Raw genomic sequence first — 21,878 nt, 5'->3', positions numbered from 1 at the left:
CCAAAAAAATAGAAAGAAAGAAGACAAATCCTTGACCATGAGTAAGGAGGTAGAAGGAAATCAATCTAAGAAGTGGAGGGGAGGGGAAAAAAACGACAGGAGCCGGATTCGAACCGACGACCCCGAAGGGACAAGATGTCAGGGGAACTTAGTAGCACCTCGTTCAAGTCTTGCGGATTAACCACTCTCCCACCCTGCCTACTGTGGAGACAATCCAGAAGAGTGGTTAATAAGGGGGAGACGTCTTCATTTACTACAACCCAGCTTTTCTTTGGTTATCACTTTATCACTACAAGGTGGATGGCCCTTACCAGCGTTATAGCATACAATATTCAAGAAAGGCAATAATCCAATATGTATCCGTATATAATATAAACATATATATAAAATGCCACAGAACAACCTGCCACGTATCTATCACAGAAAAAAGACTGCAAAGAAACCAACGCTAATCATGGGCAAGAAAGTAGGTAGGTAAAACTGCGAATGGCAGAAAGAAGATACAAAAATAAACAAAGAAGTGAAGAATATCGAGGCCAGTAAGAATACATAAGAATCACTGCTAATCTGCAGGCCAAGGGTTGAATCGAATTCGACGCAAAATGCGAAATGGGGGGCTGGGCTCAATTATGGCAGGGAAAGAAAAAAAGAAGAAAAGAGGAAGAAAGAAGATGGGGATAGAGCTCCGCCGGATACAACAATTCGTGCCACATGGGTTTGATCATGGTCGTGCATGATGGCTGGGACTGCAAAAAAGGAGTAAAAAAGGTGTAATAAAAAAAAAGGTGTGTTACACCATTGTTCTCAAAAAATAACAAGACAATCATAAAAAGAATCAAGGTAGGTAGGATAGGATATGACAAGAAAAGACGAACAAAACATTACAATTAAGTGTTTAAGACGAAGAAAGCAAAAAAGTGTCTGGAAAGCGTTCGCATCGTGAAGACCCTGACCCAAGGAGGTAAACTGGTAGACTATCGGAAATCGTCTTCGTCGTCGTCGTTGTGGTGGTGGTTGGCGGGTTCTAACCGCTGCACCAGCTCCTTGGTTTCGCGGGCGATTTCAAAGGCAATGGGCGGCAGTCGGTTGGTGCATTCGCGCAGCTCCTCGGCACTGGATGGCGCTTCACCCTGGGCGGCTGTCTCTATGAGACGACTCCGGTGGTGCTCTAGGGTTTCGAGCATCGGCGCGGCGCGGTCCCGGAGGAGGGGGCTTGTTTCGGGCTTGTGGACGAAGTGCTGGGTGGAGGAAGTGACGTTGTTGACTACCGATGAGATGGCGGATACGTGGGTGCGAACTGCGGTGAGGTCGCCGTCTGAGCGGATGCTGGCGACGAGGGCTTGGATCGATTGGACGAGGCCGTCGGTTTGGTCTTCCACGTAGAGCTGGGGAAGTTAGCGGTTTAGGATCTCGACCGTCGACGGGCGGGTAGCTAATAGACTCACCTTGAGCTCCTGGAGCTCGTGGTCTCCGTTCGGTGCCCCGTAATCCAACTGCACAGCCGGCCCCAGTCCGTTAGGGTGGGCGTCCGTCGGGGTGCGGGAGCGATTGGACGGAGGACTCAAGGCACTGTAGATGGAATCATTGCGGCTGAACCTGCTGTGACTAGGCGCGACGCTGAAGTAGTCGGGGGACTTCATCTGGGTGAAATGCTCGTCGTCATCCTCGTCCTCATCGACGGGGCTCGGCCGTATCTTCACCAGCCGGATAAGCTCAATGACGGCAGTGGACATGTGCGAAGCCGCAGCATCGAGGAGCGAAACGGGCGACAGGCCGCTCGAGCCCGCGAAGTTCTTGCACGCCGTGATCAGGTTGTTCGCGGTGGCGGAGACCTTGCGGGTCGCCTTGGCCCGCAGCGCAGAGGTTCCATCGTCCACGCGATCGCCGACTTCAATGTCCCGAAGGATGTGGCGCACAGCGACGACAACGCCCTTGATCTGGTGCATGACAAAGTGATGCTCGTCGAACCGTGCCACGCGGATCAATTCGTCGATCGAGATCTGGAATTTGGTCACGTGCACGTCCTTCACCAGACCGTACTCCTGCAGCAGTTCGTTCTCTTTGGCGACGCTGCTAGCATCGGGACGCAGCTCGGAGATGCCCGCCGAGGAGGCGCGCAGGTGCCGCAATTGAGCCTTGGCCTTGGCGTAGCGGGCCTTCCACTGCTTCAGTTCCTCCTCCAGTCGTTGCACCTCGCTGGACAGTCGCTCTTCGTGCTCCCATCGAGTGTGGCTCTGTTCCGACAAGGCTCTCATCTCCATCAAAAAGCCAGCGGCCTCCCGCCGGACCTCTTCGGTCACCTGCTGTTGGTGTTGCAGTTCGCTTTCCAGGCTCTGGTGCTTGATCTCCAGATCCGCAAAACGAGCTTGCAGCTCCGGATCCCCGCCACTCTGCTGCGACGCTTCAGACATCTTCGATTGGAACTCATTCCCCATGGCATCATGTTCCGCGCGCACCCGGTCCAGCTCGACATGTAAGGAGCTGTTCAGCTCCTCGGCTTGCGATACCTTGCTTTCCAGCTCCATCTTCACCGCTTCCCACTCCTGTCGCTCGGCCGGATTCGTCTGTTACGTTGTCAGCAAAGGATGGGGCTAGAGATAGAGCATAGGGGCTCGATCCTTACCTGGGACTTGTGCTCTTCTTGATGTTTGGCGAGCTCCTCGCTCTTCGACTTGACCAGCTCCTCGAGAGAGTCAACATGGGCTTGATTGTCCCGGTATTTCAGCAGCTCCTCGTCCTTCGACTTCATCGACTCCTCCAGTTTGTGGACCTTCTCCTGCAACGCCGACACCTGCGCCTGCGAATCGACCAACATCCTGCGCTCCCCGTCGCCTATCGTCGTGGTCGTGCCCCGTCGGCTGAGCACCGCATCAAGGGCAAAGGCATCGCTCCGGGCGTCATAGTCATCCTCGGTCCCAGCCATATCGTCATCGTCCTCCACCATGGTACTCTTGTTCGGAACAATCGTGTTACTCTGGAAGGGTTTGGCCAACGGTGCATCCCCGTTCACGGATCCGCTCACGCTCAACGACGCTTGTCGCGGCGGGAAAGCACCCATCGGACTACCCGGAGACGATTGGGAGGGATATCCCCTGCCCATCCGAGAGGGGGGCCCCCGGGACTGTGACCGTCGACTCCCGGGAGGCGGGGGGTAACCGGCGGGGCCGTAGCCGGGCGGGTAGGCGTTCGAGGGACGGCTGCGATAACTGGAGGCGGGGCTGGCGCGGCGGGACTCGCGGGAGGGGAACTGGGGGAAGCGTCGCTCGAGCTCAGTGTAGACGTCGGTGGCCAGATCGCGGAAGCGCTGATGCTGCAGCGAGGCGAGTTTCTGACGCGCCTGGTTGCGCTTCTCGTGGAATTCGGAACGCGGCGGGAGGGACGGTGGGATATCCATGCGCGGCGGGCGGCTGGGCGAGGGCATGGCCTGCTGCCGGCGGAGCAATTCATCGTAGACGTCGGTGCTCAGCTCGTGGAACTGCGTGGGCGATAGCCGGAGTAGTTTATCCCGGGCCTTGCTGGGCTTCTGACCGAGGCGGTCGTTTTGGTACGGGGCGTGCAGGAAGCGTCGGAAGGCGACATAGTGTTGACCCAGAATCTCCTCCAGCTGCCTGTGTCGGCGACCGCGCTGGTCGGCCAGGGTGCCATCACTGGAGCGGCCGGTCACGGAGCTCGGGGGCGAGGGGTTGCCGGAATCGCCCAGGTGGGAGGAGCCATTGGGGAGGGCGCCGTTGGAGCCGCTGGGGACGCCGGAGGTGGGAGGGGTCGCGAGATTGCTGCGGTTGGAAAAAGTCGGGGAGAAAGGTGGCTCGGACTTCTGGTACTGATTGATCCCAGACCAGTCGCTCCCGTCGACGGAGACAGGCGACATGGCCCCGGAACGACCGATCATCAGGGACCGCGACGGCGGCGGTCACGTTGCTCCTGGGCCTGTTTGCTGGAGGCAATACAGAATCTCCTCAGTGGATTCAAGTCGGGACTATTCATTCGAGGGTGCGAGGGATTCGCGACCGGGAGGACATGGACAGGAAGGTTAATTCCCGATGGGGGGTGTAAAATACGGGGGTGGGAGTGGGAGGGAGGGACAGGAATTCCGATCGTGGCGGACGGGTAAAGAACGGGGCCCGGGGTTCTCGAGATGGTTCGGAGATTAATATCAGATCTAAGATGTCGACAGTCAGGGGGGAACACAGCCTCACGAGAGAGGGTGTCGAAGGGATGAAAGGACAGGAGAGAAGAAGAGAAACAAAGCAACGTGTGGAGGGAAAGAAAGAGAGGGAGACCACACGGATAAAAGAGTGAGCGGGAAGAAGGAAAAAAAAAAGGGTGTATGGGGATGGACGGAGAAAGAAAAGAAAGTCCCCCAAGCCAACGGTCCAGATCAAGTCCCAGGGGTGGAGAGGAAGCGCCTGGGACGAAATGGAAATGGAAATGGAATTCAAGGTGAGAAGAGAACAAGAATGAAGTGAGTGAGTGAGTGAGAGTGAGTGAGTGAACAGGAGACGGGAAATTGGGTGGAAATGGAGGATTCATGGGGTATTCGTATTACATACAATACGGTATATTTACTCTTGACCTTACCTATTTCTTCTATCTCTATGTCTAGTACGGAGTAGTAGTCGACTAGCTTGATCAACCCTGATGCGTAGTTCTTCATTTGTAAATCAAGATTCTACACATGACGGTTACTACGGAGTACTCAAGCAGGACAACCTGATATACTCACTCCCCCATCCATACCGTATGTAAAATTACCAAACCATACCGGGGGACTCCACCCAAACCCACCAGGAACCGATCAGTAATCTCCAGTGTGGCGGTGCTCACAATCACCACAATCACTATAATAATATTCTTAACCTTCCACTCTACTCCAAACAAAGGATTTCTATATATATAATTCTACAAAGTACATGGTTAATTAACATCATAGAGCCCCTCCTCCATTATCCCAAAATAGCCCCCCTTCTCAGAGCAATTCCTCTAATCGTCTTACCTGAGGACCAACTAACTATTCACCGCTCAACCAGACTAAATACTAGCCAATTAGTAGGTCCTAGGTATAGGGGCGAGAACCAGGCTAGACCAGCCCAAGACCGGTTCGTTACCGCTACCTGGAGTAGCTGCTCCACATGCCTTACGGACGTTACCTTACGGCGGAACGGGCTTGCTCAGGAGTTGGAGTTGGACTTGGTACGTTTGTGTAGTTGTTTTCAGCTAGTACGTATGGAGTAAGAGGTCAACATATCATCTGGGTAGTAGGCACCTACTTGCACCTAGTATAGACTATATACACTACAGAATGGAGGTGGTATACTTGGATGTTGTACGATTAGACCTTTGAAAATGAACCAAGTACCTTCGAGCACTCTAGAAAGAAAGGAAGGAAGATGAGGAGGAAGAGACTGTTGTTGACTGCCACCGTGACTCTCCCCTCTTCATCGGAATGGAATGCCAAACTAATGCTGGAGGTGACCACCGGCCGAGTCAGTGGTATGCTGCATTCCTCGGTTGGAACTCGAGGATAAACGAGAACTGGAATGTTTCGAGGAGTGATCATGTGTCAGTACTTGATACAATTCCCTGATCCAAACTACACCGAGATCCATAGATCATACAGTGCTGAGACTACATGGAATCAAAGAAATAATAACTTAAAAATTCATTCAATGTGGATATCCATACATGTGATAATCATGTCCAACATCATATATATACCCATCAGTCGCCATCGTCCAGTAGGTCAGGTCACCTGTAAAGATACCTAGATATCCAGTCCCATCCACCTTCATCTTTCTTTCTCTCTCCACAAGAAACATGAAAAAGATAATAACTGAAAAAGGAAAAAAAAAATTAACAGCAATAACTGCAAACCAGAGATCCTGTACTCCACCATTGGACGGTCGTAAAAAGTTGCAGTAAAAAAAAAAAAAAAAAATGTGCAGCAGCGCCCCCGACTGGAAAAGAAACCACGAGGAATGTACAAGTACAAAAAAAGCGGCCGTGAACCTTTGATCCGGTTGCGAGTCCAACAGTTGGGTCGTAGATGTATATCAGCCAAAGCTGGAGTGTAGGGAGGCGGGGTGTGGCCCCGAAGACTCGACCTTTGCTGCCTTTCTTTCTTTCTTTTTTTCTCTCTTTTTTCGATTTTCTTTCTTATATCACTTTTTTTCAATGGTTTTGTGTTTTAATGAAATTCAGCTCTTTCCAAGTCAGGTCATCATATGCTTGGCTCTGAGGTCTGTGTCTATTGCAAGTCTGTGGACGGGCGTGATCGAAATGTCATTCACTGGGAGTTGGTCATGCCCAAGCCCCGAGCCGCACCAACAGCCGCAGAAACAGGCGTCGCCGACCGCGTGGGAGCGGCGCTGCGGTTGTGGGCCATGTGTGCCCGAACCAGGTGGCCTGCCGCGAGGGCCGAGCACAGACTCAGCTCGCCGGCGAGAACGGCGGCGCCGATGATACGCGCCAGCCGGCGGGAGTTGTCGCCGGGGTTTGTGGGGTGAGCACCGCGCACGCCCAGCAGGTCAAGCATGGCGGATTGTCCCTCGAGAATGGTACCACCGCCGATGGTACCGACTTCAATGGAAGGCATCGACACGGCGATTTGGAGGTTGCCGTTGGAGCTGGAGAGAAGACGATTAGCATACTGGGGGGGGATTTGTGGGCCCGTATATCTGGCAAAGTAACTTACTTCTTCATGGTAGTGATACAGCTGCTGCTTTCCACGTTCTGCGCCGGGTCCTGTCCCGTGGCCAGGAAGATAGCCGTGACGATGTTGGAGGCATGCGCGTTGAAACCGCCCAAGCTGCCCGCCATGGCACTGCCGATCAGGTTCTTGCTAGTGTTCAATTCGACCAACGCATCGACGTCACTCTTCAGGACGCTGCGGACAACGTCGCCGGGGATGATGGCCTCGGCCACGATGGACTTGCCACGGCCGTCGACCCAGTTGAGCGCTGCGGACTTCTTGTCCGTGCAGAAGTTGCCCGACACCGAGATCGTGGCCATGTCGTCAAAGCCGCACTGCGTGGACATGACGGAGAGGGCCTTTTCGACACCCTTGGAGATCATGTTCATACCCATGGCATCGCCAGTCGTAGTCTTGAACCGGATGTAGAGGTAGGTACCCGCCAGAGCGGTCTTCATCGACTGAAGGCGGGCAAAGCGGCTCGTAGAGTTGAAGGCGTCCATCATGACCTTTCTGCCCTCGTCGGAATCGATCCAGACCTTGGCCGCGGCGGCGCGAGCCAGAGTGGGGAATCCGACACAGGGGCCACGGGTCATGCCGTCACCCGTCAGCACAGTCACCGCACCACCGCCAGCGTTGATGGCCTTGGCGCCACGGCTGGTACTGGCCACGAGGACACCCTCGGTGGTGGCCATGGGGATGAAGTAGCTCTGTCCGTCGATGTTGAGAGGACCGGCGACACCCAGAGGCAAAGGCAGGTAACCAATGACATTCTCACAGCAGGCGCCGTGGACAAGGGAGTAGTTGTAATGTTCGTAGGGGAGCTTCGAGGCCTCCAGAGCACTCGTGACGGGAGCGGTAGATTTGGTCCGAGACACCACCGAACGGCGGATCTTCACCGCTCGCGTGAAGGCATCGACACGGCTCATGAGGTCCTCGTCCTCCATCGTCTTCTCGAGGGCATACCCGGGTATCTTGCCTCGTAAGGACAGTTCGATCAGTTCCTCGTCGGTCATGTGAGGCGCCTTCTTCTCTTTCAAGAGAGCCTCGCACTCCTGCGGGCTGCGGTTGGGGACGTCGGGGTTCAAGTTGACCTTGGGGTAGACCTTGGGTTCGGGGACGACGGGCTTGGACTCGGGACGAGATGTCGGCTCCTTGATGCTCCACCGGGCGGCATTGAACAGGTAGCCGTTGAGCAGAATGCTGAGCGTCAGGGCACCGATGATCCACTTGCTGATGATGGGATCCTCAATGCTCTTGAGGAGGCTTTCGATCACACGCCCACCCACAGCGTCCAGGATCTGATCGGTATACTCGATGTCAAACAGCGGGCCATCGACGGCGGAGTAGTGCACGGAGGGGTACTCCAGCTTGTACTTGATGGGGGGCACGACAGTGACGCGAGTGTCCTTCATCTGGCTCTTGGCCGACACGTAGATGGAATCCAACCCATTTTCGGCGACCTTGAACGGATCGATCGGGGTGGGGGCAAGCACGTTGGACACGCGGGACAGAAGAGGCACGTTCGGGCCCTGGCTCGGGTTCCGGAAGGGGATGGCGGACATGTTGAGGATGTTGATCAAGACAAAGCCGCCGACCATGATGATCTTGAAGCGGCGGACATTGCTGGCCTTCACCTTCCGTCCGAAGATGTTGGTTTCGCTGGAGCCACCGTTATCGGCGGCGGCCTGGGGCCAATCGTTGGTCGCGGCCACGCTCTCCGCGACCCGGTGGGTGATGCCATCCTCTTCCAGAGCCTTGCGGAGCGAGACGTGACGCTTGATACGGGTGATCTCGAGCTTGATGAAGAGGATGGTGGTATAGAAGGTGAAGAGCAGAACGCAGTCGAAGAACAGGATCCAGGCGGCGAGGAAGCAAAACTGCCTCAGCCCGCCCTGAACGCCGGACGCGGCCCCCGCGACGAGGATGGCGATCTCGATGCAGTAGTCCCGGACGATCTCGAACCCCTGCTTCTTGATGGCCGTCTGGATGGAGTCCTGGATGGAGTGCGGGGCATTGGGGGTCGGATGCCCCGGGTTTGCGCCGTTGGCCCCGGCCCCCTGGCGCTGGTTATCCAGCGCCGCGTTCAAGACCGCCCGCGTGAGGATGATCGGCTTCTCGAACCCAATGGTCACCACGAGGAAGGGGAGGCCTTCGGACAGCAGCAGCATGCTGATGGGCACGCCGAGCTTCGTGGTCACCAGCAGACCGAAGAGGAAGGCAAAGACGCCGGACAGCAGGACGGTCGACGCCAGCCAGCACTTCGAACCCAGACGACGCATGGAGATGAAGAGGGAGACGAAGCTGAGGTGCATCGACAGATAGCCCAGCGCCATGATGAAGATGTCGGCGCTTTCCGCGTGCTTGATCAGATCCACGAAGGAGTTCCAGGCGTCCGCAAACCACAGGCGGATCTTGCCGCTCGAGGCCGGGCCACGCGCCGCACGCATGATCCACTTCTTCTGCTCTGTCTCGTCGTCGGCGACGGACGGCTCGGGGATTTCCTGGACGGCCCGCAGGAAGCCCTCGACATGATCGAACGGCAGAGAGTAGGCCAGGGAGTAGTCCGACGAGAAGGAGGTGAACAGGTTCGGAGTGTGGGGGACCAATTGAGCCGAGGCGTTCGCCGGGACCGGGACCTCGTTCGCCAGGGGGGCGGTGGGCGCGGACTTCGACATGGAATCGGGAAAGATGAAGGTAGTCAATGCAAGATGCTGAGCGGCCTAGGACACACCAGAGCAATTAGAGAGCGATCGAGAGCATACCAAGTTGAGAACCGAGTGAAAGTCTTATCTACCTTGTACTCCTCATCCGCCGGGGCATCCTCGACCTGCCACTTCCACGACGTACTCTCACCTAACCGGAGCGTCCGACTTCCTTGCAGCAGCGTGTCCACATCGACCTGACCGGCGACATTTCTAGGATTCCGGACCGTATCAATCAGGCTGCCCTCCAGCAGCCCCACGTAGGTGGTGCTGGCCAGGAGGGCCACCACGACAATTGTGTGAATCGGATTTAAGCAGACCCTCCGGGCGACGGCCTGCAGACCCCCCGTGACCTGGCGCTTGAACCAATTCGGCTCGGGGGCATTCTCGGCCTCTGTGGGATAGGACTTCCTCGGAATCAATGAGGAAGCCATGATTGCAACAACTCCCCGCGGTGAATCGGGGGTGAGGGAAGTTCTTGCGACCGTCTTTCAGCAGGATCAGTGGGATACCGACGGTTCTCCGCGAAAGACCCTGCGGGGGAGACCGACCCGAATCTGGCGGTATCGCACGCGATTGGGATCTTGACGTATGACGATGACGGACCGGTGGTAATCCCCGGGATAAGGTTATCGTCAAGAAGGTCTGTGGTGTACTGAGGAAGTCTGAAAAAAAAAAAAGAAAAAGAAAAAGAAGACGGGACTAGTCAGTCACGGGGATAGCCACAATCACTATCCGACGGATCCCAAGGGGGGGCAAAGGAAAGGGGTGGGGAAGAAGGATGAAAGAATCAATGGAAGAACACATACCAATTGATAAGATCCTTTCTGAGGATCAATGAAAAGAAATTGAATACAGACCCCAAAGGAGGAAAGAGTTAACTCCAACCGGTCCAAATCAATTCTCAGCCGTGAGCTTGACTGTAGCCTTGTTCTTCCTCTCTCTCTTCTCTCTCTCTCTCACTTTATTTTTTCTCTTTTTTTTTTTCCAGCCTTGCTTCAAACAGGCTAATCAATCTCTCACCGCTCGGGCTGAAGGGTTGATCGGAGTGGTCGAATGTCGATCGGCCCCTGAATCGGGGCTGGCTCGGCAAGTGACTGTGCCACAGTTCGGATTTATGTTGTCCCGTCAGACCGTCTGCCACCTCAGCCACAGTCCAAGAACCAATCGTCGTCCAGGATCACCCTCTAGCATCAATAGTATCGGGTTAGTCCAACCACTAGTACTGCGGCCGGTACGAGATCAACCACACATACCGGATGTACCCAGTGAGGAGGCGAAACTCTAGAATCGAGGTGAAAAAGGAGCAGAAAAAGAAGTAGTAGAGGAAGGGGCAGAAAAACAGTCGCAGGAGAAGAAGAAGAAGAAGAGGAGGAAGAAAGAACAATACCACCTGGCAGGTGGGGTCCTCAGTTAGATAAAGAGCTGAGCAAGCAGGACTGACTTCCCCACTAATAATCCGTTGGTACAACCAGACTTGGACTTTTGTTTCTTTCTTTTTCTTTTCTCGATTTCTTGTCACGGATTCAAGGTTACCTAGTTCGTGATCCATCGTTCCATTACTAGTAATTACCAAGTCACACTAACAGAGGCACGTTGTCAAATCGCGGCCACTCCTTGCGGTGGAATGCCCTTGCTCCCGTCAGACGCAGTGGATCCTGACTAAGATGGTACTGGGCATTGCTGTCGGTGTGGGATGGATGATTCGATCCAACCCAAGGTCCCTAGGCCTTATGTCTGTTGATATAGGTTGGTTGATTTAGAGTATATGTCTCTCATTGGTGGGACTGAACCCATTCATATCGCAGCCCGGTCATCATCCTCCTCGTGGAGGCTGGAGGAATCCGGATGGCAATATCACTCAAAGAAACTCGAGGATCTCTGGAAGCAAGGACGTTGCTATACTGTCCCAGCCAACTCAATCCCACACGGATCACTGCAGCATCAATCCCCGACTCGATTTGATCTCCCCTCTCACCGCCGTTCGTTCCCCGACCGCGAAGGCAAAGCCAGCAAGCACCCTGGAAGTTTCGTCACGCTGACCAAATCCTCTGGACAAGGGGGCGCCGTATAGTGCAGTCACGCATTTGGCAAAGTGACCTCTGCTGACACCAGGACTCATTGGCCGATGATGATGAATGCCCCAGGCAGGATGCCCAGGAAGGCATCCCCAGTCGTGTTTCCGTTATCGGATAATTCTTATTTGCAGTCTATCCAAGACCAGACTAGGATACCTCGAGACGAATACCCATTACCCACCTTTCATCTAATTAATTCCCTCGTCGCTCAGTACCTATGATTCTACACCGGCGTCACTTCTGTGATGTGCCCTGCAGGAATCCATTTTATTTTACTTGATTTTATCTTATTTTCTATTTTTTATTCTTATCTTTCTTAGTTTCCGGGAGTTTACCCGAGTCATACAGTGGTACGAGCAGGATCATGATGACATTGCCAATGCTTGTTGCCAGATCAACTTAGACCCATGTAGACGGGTATCCAAAGGTACCTCGGAATAACCTGAAGAAACGTTGTGCGAGTGATGGTGTGACACACTTGACGAGCGGTGGTTGTGCCCTGATACCTTTGTTGTACGATGAACAATAGGGTTTCCGTCACCCAACAATATCAACAGTCAGTCTGGACGATGTGCGGGGGAATGCCAAGAGAGGACTGTTTATGCCAGAGGACGAGTTCCAAAATAAGATGGTTCTTTAGCTATTCGCCTCGTACAACCAATTCATAATCTGCGTCCAGGCGTTAGATCGGGTAATATCAGCGGATGATATAATAGACATATCTATAACAAAGATGCCAAGTCCATTCATATGGCCAAGCATCCTGCAGGCAATAATACAGATTGGGTTAGTAGAGATCCAGACAGCCTCGATCTAGCAGCCGCCCACCCTATCAATACAAGATTCCAACTTCCATGTTTGCTCGGATGCTAGTCCTCTATTAAATCCGAGTGTTTCCCTTGGCGCCGTACTCCAGCGGCAACGGGGCTCTCATCGGTTCCGTTGGCCCCATCGCAGCGCTTACATGACACATCTTGCCGACATGGTCTTCAACAAACAAACAACCAGCTTGCCTACTCTAAAGTAGTAAGTCAGAGGTAAGGCACCTCGGGTCCTGGCGAGCGTCAATTAGGAATCCCAGGCCAATCGCGAACCTCGCTGTCCTTCCGCCTCGCCGGTTTCGCAACACGCCGGGGCTCCGCTGGGCTCAACGGAGCAGGTGTGCCATTAAGCGCCACTGCAATACGGAGCGAGATGTCATGCAGACGGAAGGCTCTAGACAGACAGCTTGAGATCCCAGCATCGTCAATCTGCAGCAGCAGCGCGCCCTATCAGGGACGACTCCGCGGGACGATCTTTCTCAGAAAAACTCCTCCCCGTGCATGATCGCAATGGAGTGGAGAAATAGCGCTCTACCTGTGACATATCGGGAAGCAGGACGCTTGAGGAATGACATGGGGTGATTGAGTGGTTGGCTGTTGTCTTCCTATTCAGGGATGCTGTCTGTCACTGAGGATCTCTTTTTTTAAACACTCTGCCGCCGCAGAAACCATGTGGTTTTGATTGAGATCGGTTGCTGCATTGAGCACCTATCATGTTGGGCGTCAATCACCCGCCCACGGATACCGCAGTGATCCCTTCATCTCGCTCAGGTTAGATCATGAGATGAGATATAATTATGTGAGATGGCCCGGTGCGCAGCGTTTGGTTTAAGACTGGCACTGGATCTCTTGCTGAGTAGGAGAGTCTTGTTCATTGTTCGGTTCAATCCTGTCACTCTTTCGCTTCCGTCCTTGTTTCCTTGTCCGCCTGGACTGGCCTATTGTTCTCTTTTGCTGTGATCGTACCGAATCGTCCCAAGGCAGACAAAGGAAAGATCAATGAGATTCGAACGACCAGTAACCATCATGGATATTTAAATAGGTTTGTGTTCTTCCTCGCTTTTGTCTATACTCCTTTCAATCCAGTCAATCCAGTTAACACAGAGAGAGAAAACAAGACACTCGTTTCATTCAATACAACTCCGCTGGTCGGTTTATCTACTTCTACGTGCCATTCTACAATCCGAGCCCTAAAACGGAAATCTGCCAACCATGCGCGGCTTCAACCTGAAAGGACTGCAACTGCTGCTCCTGTCCTTGACGCTCACGGGCACCAGTGCACACTCCTGGGTCGAACAACTGACCGTCATCGCGCCCAACGGCACCTTCGTCGGCCCACCCGGCTACCCCCGAGGGAATGCACTCCGCACATCCGCAGACTACAGCGACAAGAGCATGACCTACCTCGCCACCGACCAACTATGCAAAGACACCCAGCAAACGCAGACGCAGACAGACAAAAGCCCCCGGCTGCAGGCCAGCCCCGGAGCCCCCATCGCCCTGCGCTACCAAGAGAACGGCCATGTGACGCTCCCCGATACCCAAAAGGGCAAGCCCAAGAACCGCGGGACGGTCTACGTCTACGGGACGACGAATCCCAAGGAGGGCGAGAAGCTCGCCGACGTCCACAAGGTGTGGAACCGCGACGGGACAGGAGGAGACAAGCGGGGGGTTCTGCTGTCGACGCAGGACTTCGACGACGGCCGCTGCTACCAGGTCAACGGCGGTCCGATCTCCACCTCCCGCCAGGCTCAGTTCCCCCATCCCACAGACCAGCTCATGGGCGCCGACTTGTGGTGTCAACATGATCTCGCCTTGCCTACCAATGCCCCCTCGGGCAAGCCCTACACCCTCTACTGGGTCTGGGACTGGCCCACCGCCGCCGGGGCCGACCCCGGTCTGCCGGACGGCAAGCAGGAGATCTATACGACCTGCATGGACGTGGACGTGGCGGGTGATCCCCAGACGAAGCAGCCGGCCAAATACAACTCGGACCAGCCGCTCAACAGCGCGGCGATCCCCGCCCAGTTCGCACAGACCATGGGGTCCTCTGGACCTTCCGGTACACCTTCTAAGTTAGCCGTTCGAATTTCGGGCTCACCCTCCCCAAGCCTCTCCAAACGGCCGCCGCCGCCATCCAAACGGCCGTCGCCGCCATCCGGAGGGTCGCCGCCGATGCCAGGCAAGCCATTCCCGCCGATACCATTCAAGTCGTCGCCGCCGATGCCATCCAAATCGTCGCAGCTGATTCCATCCAAGTCGTCGCCGCCAATGCCATCCAAGTCGTCGTCCCAGGCGCCTTCCAAGTCGTCCCCGCGCCCACCGCCGGGAGCCACCGTGACCTCGTTCGTGACTTTGATCCGGACGGTGTCTCCCACTGGGTGTACGCCAGGCGTGGCTCCTTGAGGATCCCTTGCACGAGTGTATGCTTGGTGTAGATGGCTGACATTCTCTTGTTCACTCTTTACATTTCTTTACATTTTTACATTTCTTAACTCATTACTACATTTCCTTGCATTTCATTTCATTTCAACTCTATTTTTGTTTTATTTGTGTTTTTCGGATGTTCGACAATAGAGTGGTTGGGAGTCTACCAATCTGGAACGTGACATGCATGCAGGCTGGACCGGCATGGGGGAAGGGAAGGCTGACTACTCGCATAGATGGATGGGGAGTATGTACGGTGTCTGCGGGGATTATTGCATTCTTCGGGATCCATTTCTGTCTGTCTCTCTTTAGTTCGTTTATTTCTTTCTAATTGGCGTACTGTATTTAGACAAGCATTGAATCTTGATTCGGGAATGTTCCAGACTTGAGTCGATCTATATATATATATTTAATATATTGTAGGCGACCGATTCAGGCACCAGCACCCAAAAAGGGAAAGCGCAAGGCACCAGGGCCTGAAACACGCTAGTCCGCAGCCGTGACATCACGTGGTACCGTACTCGCGCCAGAATTGAAAGCAAAATGGAAACCAAATTGATCAAATCGATCAAATCAAATAGGTCAGTAAGATAGAATCATATCAAGAGTCAAACAACAGCCGATTGGAAGGGAGAAAGAACAAAAGAGAAATCCAGAGACCGTTGTGGCAGACAACAGTCAATTTCCCTCTCCCTCCGAGTATAAAGTAGTCATGAATCAACTGCAAGACCTCCACACTCCCCTCTGCGCCGTGCTGATCCTTAACGCTTTGGTGCTTGGAGTTGAACGAGTCAGACCTCTTTCTCTTCTCTCTCTTTCCCTTATTCTTCCTTCCTCTCTCCTCTGACCTCGTGTGTGATACTCTACTGCATCCACTGTCTCGGCTCCCTACCCTACTCCCGTACCCTATTTCTTAATCTCGACTACCCACTTGCCGACAACGGACTCCAACCATCTGTGACTGTTGGTCTGTTACCCACCTCCATTCATTCCCCTTTGCATTTGCATCTGGTCGGAATTGAATTGTTGTTCCTGGTCCTTTCCTGTCAGTCCTTACCTCCACTTCTCTTCTCTTCTTCCCCCCTTTATCCTTCATTCCCGTTGGTCTTTTTTTACCCTTTTCTTTTCCCTTATTCGAATCCCCGCCCATGCGGAAACTCGCCTTTGCTAATCAACAGTGGCGCTTTTGCACCAGCTGCTAAATTTAGAACCCATCTCCTCTCCTCATCTCCTCCTCCGTCTCCTCCCCCTCCCATCTGGTCTTCGAAACAAAAACCCTTGGAATCCGTGACGCGCGGGGCGACCTCATTGATTCTTCACCACGACCCCCCCCCTCCTCCTCTCCACCCCCCGTCCCTCGGCCATCATTGGACATTGTCTCTCTTCTTCTATGTTTCCTTTCTTACTGTTCTTCTCTTCTTGATTGATCTATTTTTTTTTTCTAAAAAAACTTATTTATTCCGATTGTCTATTGCCGATCCCGATCTCGACTCGCACTCGGAGAATTCTCTTGTGATCCATCGATTGTGTGGAAGGGCGGTCCCTGTTTTGCCCCAGATCTTGCATTGCGCCGTCTCCAATCACCCTGTACCTGTGTGAGGTTGTCGATCATTGCAGGTCGATTCGACACTTTCACTTGAGGCTATCGAGTCTCCCGGAACGAAGATCGCGCCCTATTCTCGGCGCAAACCCCTCCGACGGACGGCCCCCAATACTCGAGTCGTGCGTCGCACGCAAGGAGCTCAACCAAGCCCATCCTCTCCATCCCTCGGTTCCCAGAAGATTGGAATTGGAATTGTCTTGCAGATCGCTGTTCGGTGACGGCGCGCCTCCTCTCTCCTGGGCTCTTTTGTCGGTGGGCGGTCGCAATGCCAAACTAGGGCGTCCACGTTCCTGACCTTGACACCTCACCAACAAACAACCCCTCGACCGGGCGTTTTGCTCAAACCCTTGACAGACAATCTTTTCTGCGTTTGGATTTCTCCTCGCGGCACGACGAATGGCCACCATGACATCCACAACTTCGCCACAACAGACGGCCTCCTCGCCGAGCTTGTCCGTCCTCCCCCAGTTAAACACGGACGCGAACGCGAAGCGGCAAAGTCGCCATCGATCGTCCTCCATGTCTAAGGATCGTCTGTCCACGCACTCGAACATCTCAATTACGTCCCAAACCCGATCGCGCCCAGGGTCGCACGTGTTCCCCATCTTCCATTCCAGCTTGTCGTACGCTCTGGTTCGCGATTTCGCATACCCGCCGATTCACCCTCTCCACTACGGCCCCCTGCCCTTGCGGGCGTCGGCCGTGTCCACCCCCGTCAGCGAACAACGGCGTCTGTCGGACCCTCCGGCCCCGTGGGACAGCTCCCGTGGCCAGTGGTCCACGGGACCGTGGAGCACAGACCACAGTTATGGACATCAGCAATTGCCCGCCATGTCCTTCGGGGACGGCCCGCCATACAGCGAGGATGAAGATCTGCACAGCCCGGTCTTTTCCACGCCCCGTCATCGGAAGAACAAATCCACCGGAACCGATCTCAATGGAAGGAGGGGCCGGAGCCCCGCCGGGCGCGGACCGACCTCGATGAGCTTCGCAGTGAGAGCGGACCGTGGAACGTTCGTCGGGATGAACTCGGACGGCACTGAAACATACTATGTCAACGACGACGACCTGGCGGATGACGGGCCCGGGGGCGAGTTCGTCACGTACCCGTCCAACGGACACAGCTATGCCCTGTCGGGGGCCCCGGGGGGCTACCCGGGGTACGAGCGGGAGGCCGGATGCGAGTCCGGGGAGGACTTCACGGACCACCGGTATTCGCGGGACTTTCAATTCGCCGTCGGCTGCCCGGACGAGGAAATGCACGGCAAGGCCGTCGCCCTGTTTGACTTTACGCGGGAGCACGAGAACGAGCTTCCACTGGTGGAAGGTCAGGTGATTTTCGTGTCCTACCGGCACGGTCAGGGGTGGCTCGTGGCCGAGGACCCCCAGACCGGCGAAAGCGGCTTGGTGCCGGAGGAATTCGTCCGGCTTCTCCGCGACATCGAAGGCGGGTTGACGTCGTTGAACGGTGACCTGGAGATGGAGGGCGCGGACAGCGCGTCCCTGAGCCCGGAGTCCGATTCTCAGCAGGAGAGCACGCCGACTGATAACAGTCGCACCCATCAGTTCCCTGTGGCATCGGATAAAGAGACCACCAACGGCAATGGAAACACGAACGGGGGCGACCCTTCTGCCGAGCACCCTAGCAAGAATGCAGACGCTGGTGATCAATCAGCCACGAAGGCATGATCTTCGAATGGTCTATCTCAGCAATGATCCTTTCCCTGTCCCCATAGTACTGCATTCACCTCATCAACTCATCCAAAAGGATATTGGATTAATCCGACGGATGTTCACATAACCCCTGCCCTTCCCCCTCATGTCCCCATTTTGCCTTATTCATTTTCTTTCTTTCCCCCTTTTTTTTGTCTACATTCTGTTCTTTTCCCTGTTCAGTTCCCAGGCTGGAACTTCCTCCTTACCTTACTCTTTTCTCTTCTTTTTGGAACTTTACTACGAAACAAAGCCCCATCCTTTTACGGATGACGAGGCCGATCTTCTCCACCCTGATCAGCCAGCTATGATGGATGGGTAGGAGTTTTACGTCATTTCTTTACTTTTTCTTCTACTTTTACTTTTCTTTACTTCTGCATTGACTGGTATGATAGAATCTACATTGTGGATGGATGGGATATCTTGGAATTTGTGAGGGTTGGAATGGAAGGGACCTGAAACGGGCTCGGTCTACTCTGGAAGGTGATCAGAAAAGAACCAAAGAGAATGGAAAATGAAGGAAAGAAAAAAAAAAAAAAAAAAGAGAAAGAAGAAGAGAAGTTAATAACAGCGCACCCCTCCCCCCATCTGTGGAAAAGGAGGTTGGGGGAGGGGGGGGGTGGTAGTCTTGTTCCCTCTCAATGTGTCTGTCTGTCTGTCTGTCTGTCTTGTCTTGTCCGTCTGTACATATGGTCGTTTTTTGTTGTGTGTTCTTTTCTTGAGTACCCCCCATTTTCAGCGTCGGCGTCGCATCAATGCATTAGCATTAGAAATTATACCATTTGGACTCTTATTTTCATTCTTTTTTTATTTATTTTTATTTTAACTTGTTGTGTTTTGACAGATATCTAGATGTCTATGTATCTATTTTCTACCCATCTACCTACCCCACTGCTATAAATAAAGCTACAGCTTCAACTGCAACTACTCAAGGAGACATCCAAAGGTCAGACAGACAGACAGACATTCCACCATGTCACAAAGTAATGAAAGAAACCTAATATAGGAGTTATCAACGATCTATTCAATACATATGTCAGATACAGATCATACTAAGCCTCTCTTCCTCTATCCGTGAAACTATGAGTATGAGTCTTATGCAGGTAGGAGTAAGAGAGAGAGAGAAAGGGAGAGAGAGAGAGAGAGAGAGAGAGAGAGAGAGAGATACCAGGTATCGAAGAGAAGAAAGACCCATGGAATAGAATAGGTGAAGAGAAAAAAACATGGTATTTTATTAAGGAAACAAATACTAAATGACAAAAAAGGATAATAAAAGTAATTAAGAAGAAAAAGAATAGGCCGCTGCTAAGTAGCGAAGACCCGTATTTCCTAAAGTAGAAAAAGTAGACAGTAATGGAATCTTTTTAGTAAACTGAATCGCACTAAAACAGTAAGGTACCAACGGTGTAATAGGAGTAGTAGGTGTAGATGCACTCCGTAGAGACATAGGGACGAAAAAGTAAATAGATTGGTGATGAAAGAAAGAAAGAAAGAAAGGAAGAAAGAAGATATAACCCAAAACCCCACAAACAGCAAACAGCAAACAGCAAACAAAATACGGAAGAACGAAGAACGGACACAACCTATATCTACTAACCCAGCAGATCGTCCATTCCCGAGCTACCAGTCGTCTTCGGCTGAGAAGAACCGGTCTGAGCCCGAGGCGACGGGGACGCCGCGTTGGAAGGAGCAGCGCCCCAGATGCCAGCGCTGGCCTTCTCCTTGGCCATGCTGGCGAGGTTGGGGCCCTTGTTGACGGACGAGGACTTCTGGATGCCTGCGCTGGCGCTGGCGGTGGACCAGAGCGAGCCAAAGGCGTCGCCGCCGGAGGGCTTGTTGGCCGCGGCGGGCTTGTTGGCCGCGGCCCCTGAGGAGGCAGTGGTGGTCGCGGAGGTGAAGGACGAGGTGGAGGGCATGTTGGGTCGGTGGCCCGAGACACCACCAGCGGCGGCTTGGGGGCTGTTGGTGGAGATGGAGGTGAAGTAGTTGGGGGTGGCTGCTTGGAAGCCGGCCGGCTTGAGCGGCTGGGACTTCTGCTGGGGGATCGCCGAGGTTTGCGACAGGGCTGGGGAAGCGATGGAGCTGGACGGGGGCGTGGGCGTCATGGACTGGAATCCGACCAGGCCGTTGAGGTTCGACTCCTGCGTGCCCGAGACGGGTTTTGGAGCGGCGAACTGCGTGCTGGAGGTTGTGCTGACGGTCGACGCGGGGATGCCGAACTGGTTGGATGAAGCTGGCGCGGGGGCCGGCGCCGGGGTAGCGGACTGGAAGTCGTCGAAGTCGTCGTCGTCCATCGGTTTCGAGTCGAGGATGTCCAGGCCGTTGCCGCCGCTCGCAGGCTGCTTGCCCGCCGCGGTGGACGCCGTCGTGGTGACTTCGTCGTCGCCGAAATCGAACAGGTCGGCTTCGGGCTCCTTGGGGGCCGGCGCCGGCGCTTGCTTGGCCTCGCGCCGGGCACGGGGCGGGCTCGATCCACGCCGCGGCGGGGGGGTAGCGTCGGCCTCGTCGTACTCGTCGTACTCGTCGAACCGGTTGCCCCGCCGTCCGGTATCTTGGAAGTCGCCGGAGCTGCCGCCAAACCCGCCGCCGTCACCGAACACGCCGCCACTGTATCCGCCATAGCCAATGCTATCGCTTCCGAACCCAGAGTATCTGCCACCAGACCCCGTCATGCCGCCGCCGCCGCCGCCGCCACCGCCGATGCCCGATCCGATGCCCGATCCACCCTCGAAGCCTCTGAATTTATTGCGGTTGGCGCGGGCCTTCTTTCGCTCGGACCGGATCAATTCAACGTCCCCCAGCAATTTGACCAGCTCCGACGAGCGATTGCGCACGTTGATACCCTGATCCTTGCCGTTCTGGTCGATATAGTGGAACTGACGAAGCATTCGGAGGAGGGACATGTGGGATCGGGCGTCGTCGACGACACGCTCGGAGCCGTTCTTGACGAGGAATTCTAACAGTTGAAGGCCCTGTATCGCGAAAGTACCCCCGTAAGCCCCTAGCCTTATGATTCTATCCGCAAAAGGAGAACCGGGCGCACACAGTCATACCTTGTAAATCTGTCGCCACTCCTCCGCACTCTTATCGGTGAACCGTCTGTAGATCATAGGCATGATCTCATTCAGCAGCTGGCTGTTGTCGGATACACCACGTAAGCGTTGGTCCTTCGAGGAAATAAAAGGGCAGGGTATATGTATGGGCCTGGAAATCGAGTCGGGAGATTCAGGGTCGGGGGGACTGACTAGCTATGAGTTCCATTGGAGATCTCCTGCATTAAAGACGAGGAGGCGCCCCACGGTTCATTGTTCGTAGCTTCGCGGACCTAGACAGGTGAGTGACGTGCGCGAGGAGGGACAGAAGGGGGGTGTCTCGAGGCGAGTTCATGACCGGTCCTGGCCGGAAGGCAAACCAACCTTGGATTCCATCTCGGTATAATTCATAACAGCTAAACAGACACCATTAACCCCATGAAATAGTCGAGACCGAAACCAGCCCGAGATCACCGAATCTCCGGGGTCAAAGTATAAGACCAAACTCACCATTCTGTACTTTGCGGACACCCGCTTTCAGGTCATACATGGTCATGTTGCTGACCTGCTCCTTGAGGTTGGACAAATCCATGGCGCAATCGGGTTTGACGCGGGGGTCAATGAAGAAACTAATATCCAGGCGACAGCTCCGAAGAGAGATATATCGATTGGAGGGGGAGGGACGAGACGAGACGGGGTATGGGAGGGAGTCTGGAAGGGAGAGAGGAAGAAGATGTGACGGGCGGATGATCAAGGTGGCATCGCATGGATTAGTAGTGTTATTGTTCTCCACTGCCGTTCCGTTTGGGCT

The 21,878-nt window shown here is 54.2% G+C and overlaps 5 protein-coding genes and 1 non-coding gene across 6 annotated transcripts; 2 read left to right on the top strand and 4 right to left on the bottom strand.

Moving 5' to 3' along the window:
* Nucleotides 1-93: 93 nt before the first annotated feature.
* BDW47DRAFT_t85 lies at nucleotides 94-199 on the bottom strand. Its single transcript has one exon. It is a non-coding gene; the product is annotated as a tRNA-Ser (tRNA).
* Nucleotides 200-713: 514 nt separating this feature from the next.
* Nucleotides 714-4,108, bottom strand: BDW47DRAFT_32105 (putative cell polarity protein). The gene is made up of 3 exons (XM_024818746.1): nucleotides 2,624-4,108; nucleotides 1,446-2,564; nucleotides 714-1,385 (listed from the first exon to the last, which is right to left on the bottom strand). The coding sequence occupies exons 1-3, from the start codon at nucleotides 3,887-3,889 to the stop codon at nucleotides 975-977; spliced, it is 2,796 nt and encodes a 931-aa protein (XP_024671863.1). The 5' UTR covers nucleotides 3,890-4,108; the 3' UTR covers nucleotides 714-974.
* A 2,151-nt stretch (nucleotides 4,109-6,259) lies between these two features.
* On the bottom strand, nucleotides 6,260-10,206 carry hmg1 (HMG-CoA reductase). Its single transcript, XM_024818745.1, has 3 exons — nucleotides 9,486-10,206; nucleotides 6,692-9,411; nucleotides 6,260-6,623 (listed from the first exon to the last, which is right to left on the bottom strand). Exons 1-3 carry the CDS (start codon nucleotides 9,825-9,827, stop codon nucleotides 6,284-6,286), a joined length of 3,402 nt encoding a protein of 1,133 aa, XP_024671862.1. The 5' UTR covers nucleotides 9,828-10,206; the 3' UTR covers nucleotides 6,260-6,283.
* A 3,298-nt stretch (nucleotides 10,207-13,504) lies between these two features.
* BDW47DRAFT_131758 (uncharacterized protein) lies at nucleotides 13,505-14,730 on the top strand (the record flags this gene model as incomplete). The annotated part of the gene is made up of 2 exons (XM_024817387.1): nucleotides 13,505-14,374; nucleotides 14,404-14,730. The coding sequence occupies 2 exons, from the start codon at nucleotides 13,505-13,507 to the stop codon at nucleotides 14,728-14,730; spliced, it is 1,197 nt and encodes a 398-aa protein (XP_024671861.1).
* A 1,319-nt stretch (nucleotides 14,731-16,049) lies between these two features.
* BDW47DRAFT_105916 (adaptor protein NBP2) lies at nucleotides 16,050-18,578 on the top strand. Its single transcript, XM_024812665.1, has one exon. The coding sequence runs from the start codon at nucleotides 16,719-16,721 to the stop codon at nucleotides 18,009-18,011; it is 1,293 nt and encodes a 430-aa protein (XP_024671860.1). The 5' UTR covers nucleotides 16,050-16,718; the 3' UTR covers nucleotides 18,012-18,578.
* Nucleotides 18,579-19,627: 1,049 nt separating this feature from the next.
* BDW47DRAFT_125839 (ENTH domain-containing protein) lies at nucleotides 19,628-21,659 on the bottom strand (the record flags this gene model as incomplete). Its single annotated transcript, XM_024816451.1, has 5 exons — nucleotides 19,628-21,007; nucleotides 21,089-21,170; nucleotides 21,281-21,360; nucleotides 21,452-21,483; nucleotides 21,578-21,659. 5 exons carry the CDS (start codon nucleotides 21,657-21,659, stop codon nucleotides 19,628-19,630), a joined length of 1,656 nt encoding a protein of 551 aa, XP_024671859.1.
* Between the last annotated feature and the right edge of the window lie 219 nt (nucleotides 21,660-21,878).

Source organism: Aspergillus candidus (genome assembly GCF_002847045.1).
Source record: "Aspergillus candidus strain CBS 102.13 unplaced genomic scaffold BDW47scaffold_23, whole genome shotgun sequence".
Lineage (NCBI taxonomy): Eukaryota > Fungi > Ascomycota > Eurotiomycetes > Eurotiales > Aspergillaceae > Aspergillus > Aspergillus candidus.
This window is presented reverse-complemented; position numbering and strand designations above follow the sequence as displayed.

Bases quoted from the DNA above. Each gene is read 5' to 3' on its own strand.
- BDW47DRAFT_32105 (XM_024818746.1), bottom strand. From the start codon at position 3,889: ATGATCGGTCGTTCCGGGGCCATGTCGCCTGTCTCCGTCGACGGGAGC. The intron at 2,565-2,623 runs GTAAGGATCGAG...ACAACGTAACAG, and splicing joins AAGAAGAGCACAAGTCCCAG to ACGAATCCGGCCGAGCGACA. The intron at 1,386-1,445 runs GTGAGTCTATTA...TAACTTCCCCAG, and splicing joins ACGAGCTCCAGGAGCTCAAG to CTCTACGTGGAAGACCAAAC.
- hmg1 (XM_024818745.1), bottom strand. From the start codon at position 9,827: ATGGCTTCCTCATTGATTCCGAGGAAGTCCTATCCCACAGAGGCCGAG. The intron at 9,412-9,485 runs GTAGATAAGACT...GGTGTGTCCTAG, and splicing joins CGGCGGATGAGGAGTACAAG to GCCGCTCAGCATCTTGCATT. The intron at 6,624-6,691 runs GTAAGTTACTTT...TCTTCTCTCCAG, and splicing joins TGTATCACTACCATGAAGAA to CTCCAACGGCAACCTCCAAA.
- BDW47DRAFT_105916 (XM_024812665.1), top strand. From the start codon at position 16,719: ATGGCCACCATGACATCCACAACTTCGCCACAACAGACGGCCTCCTCG.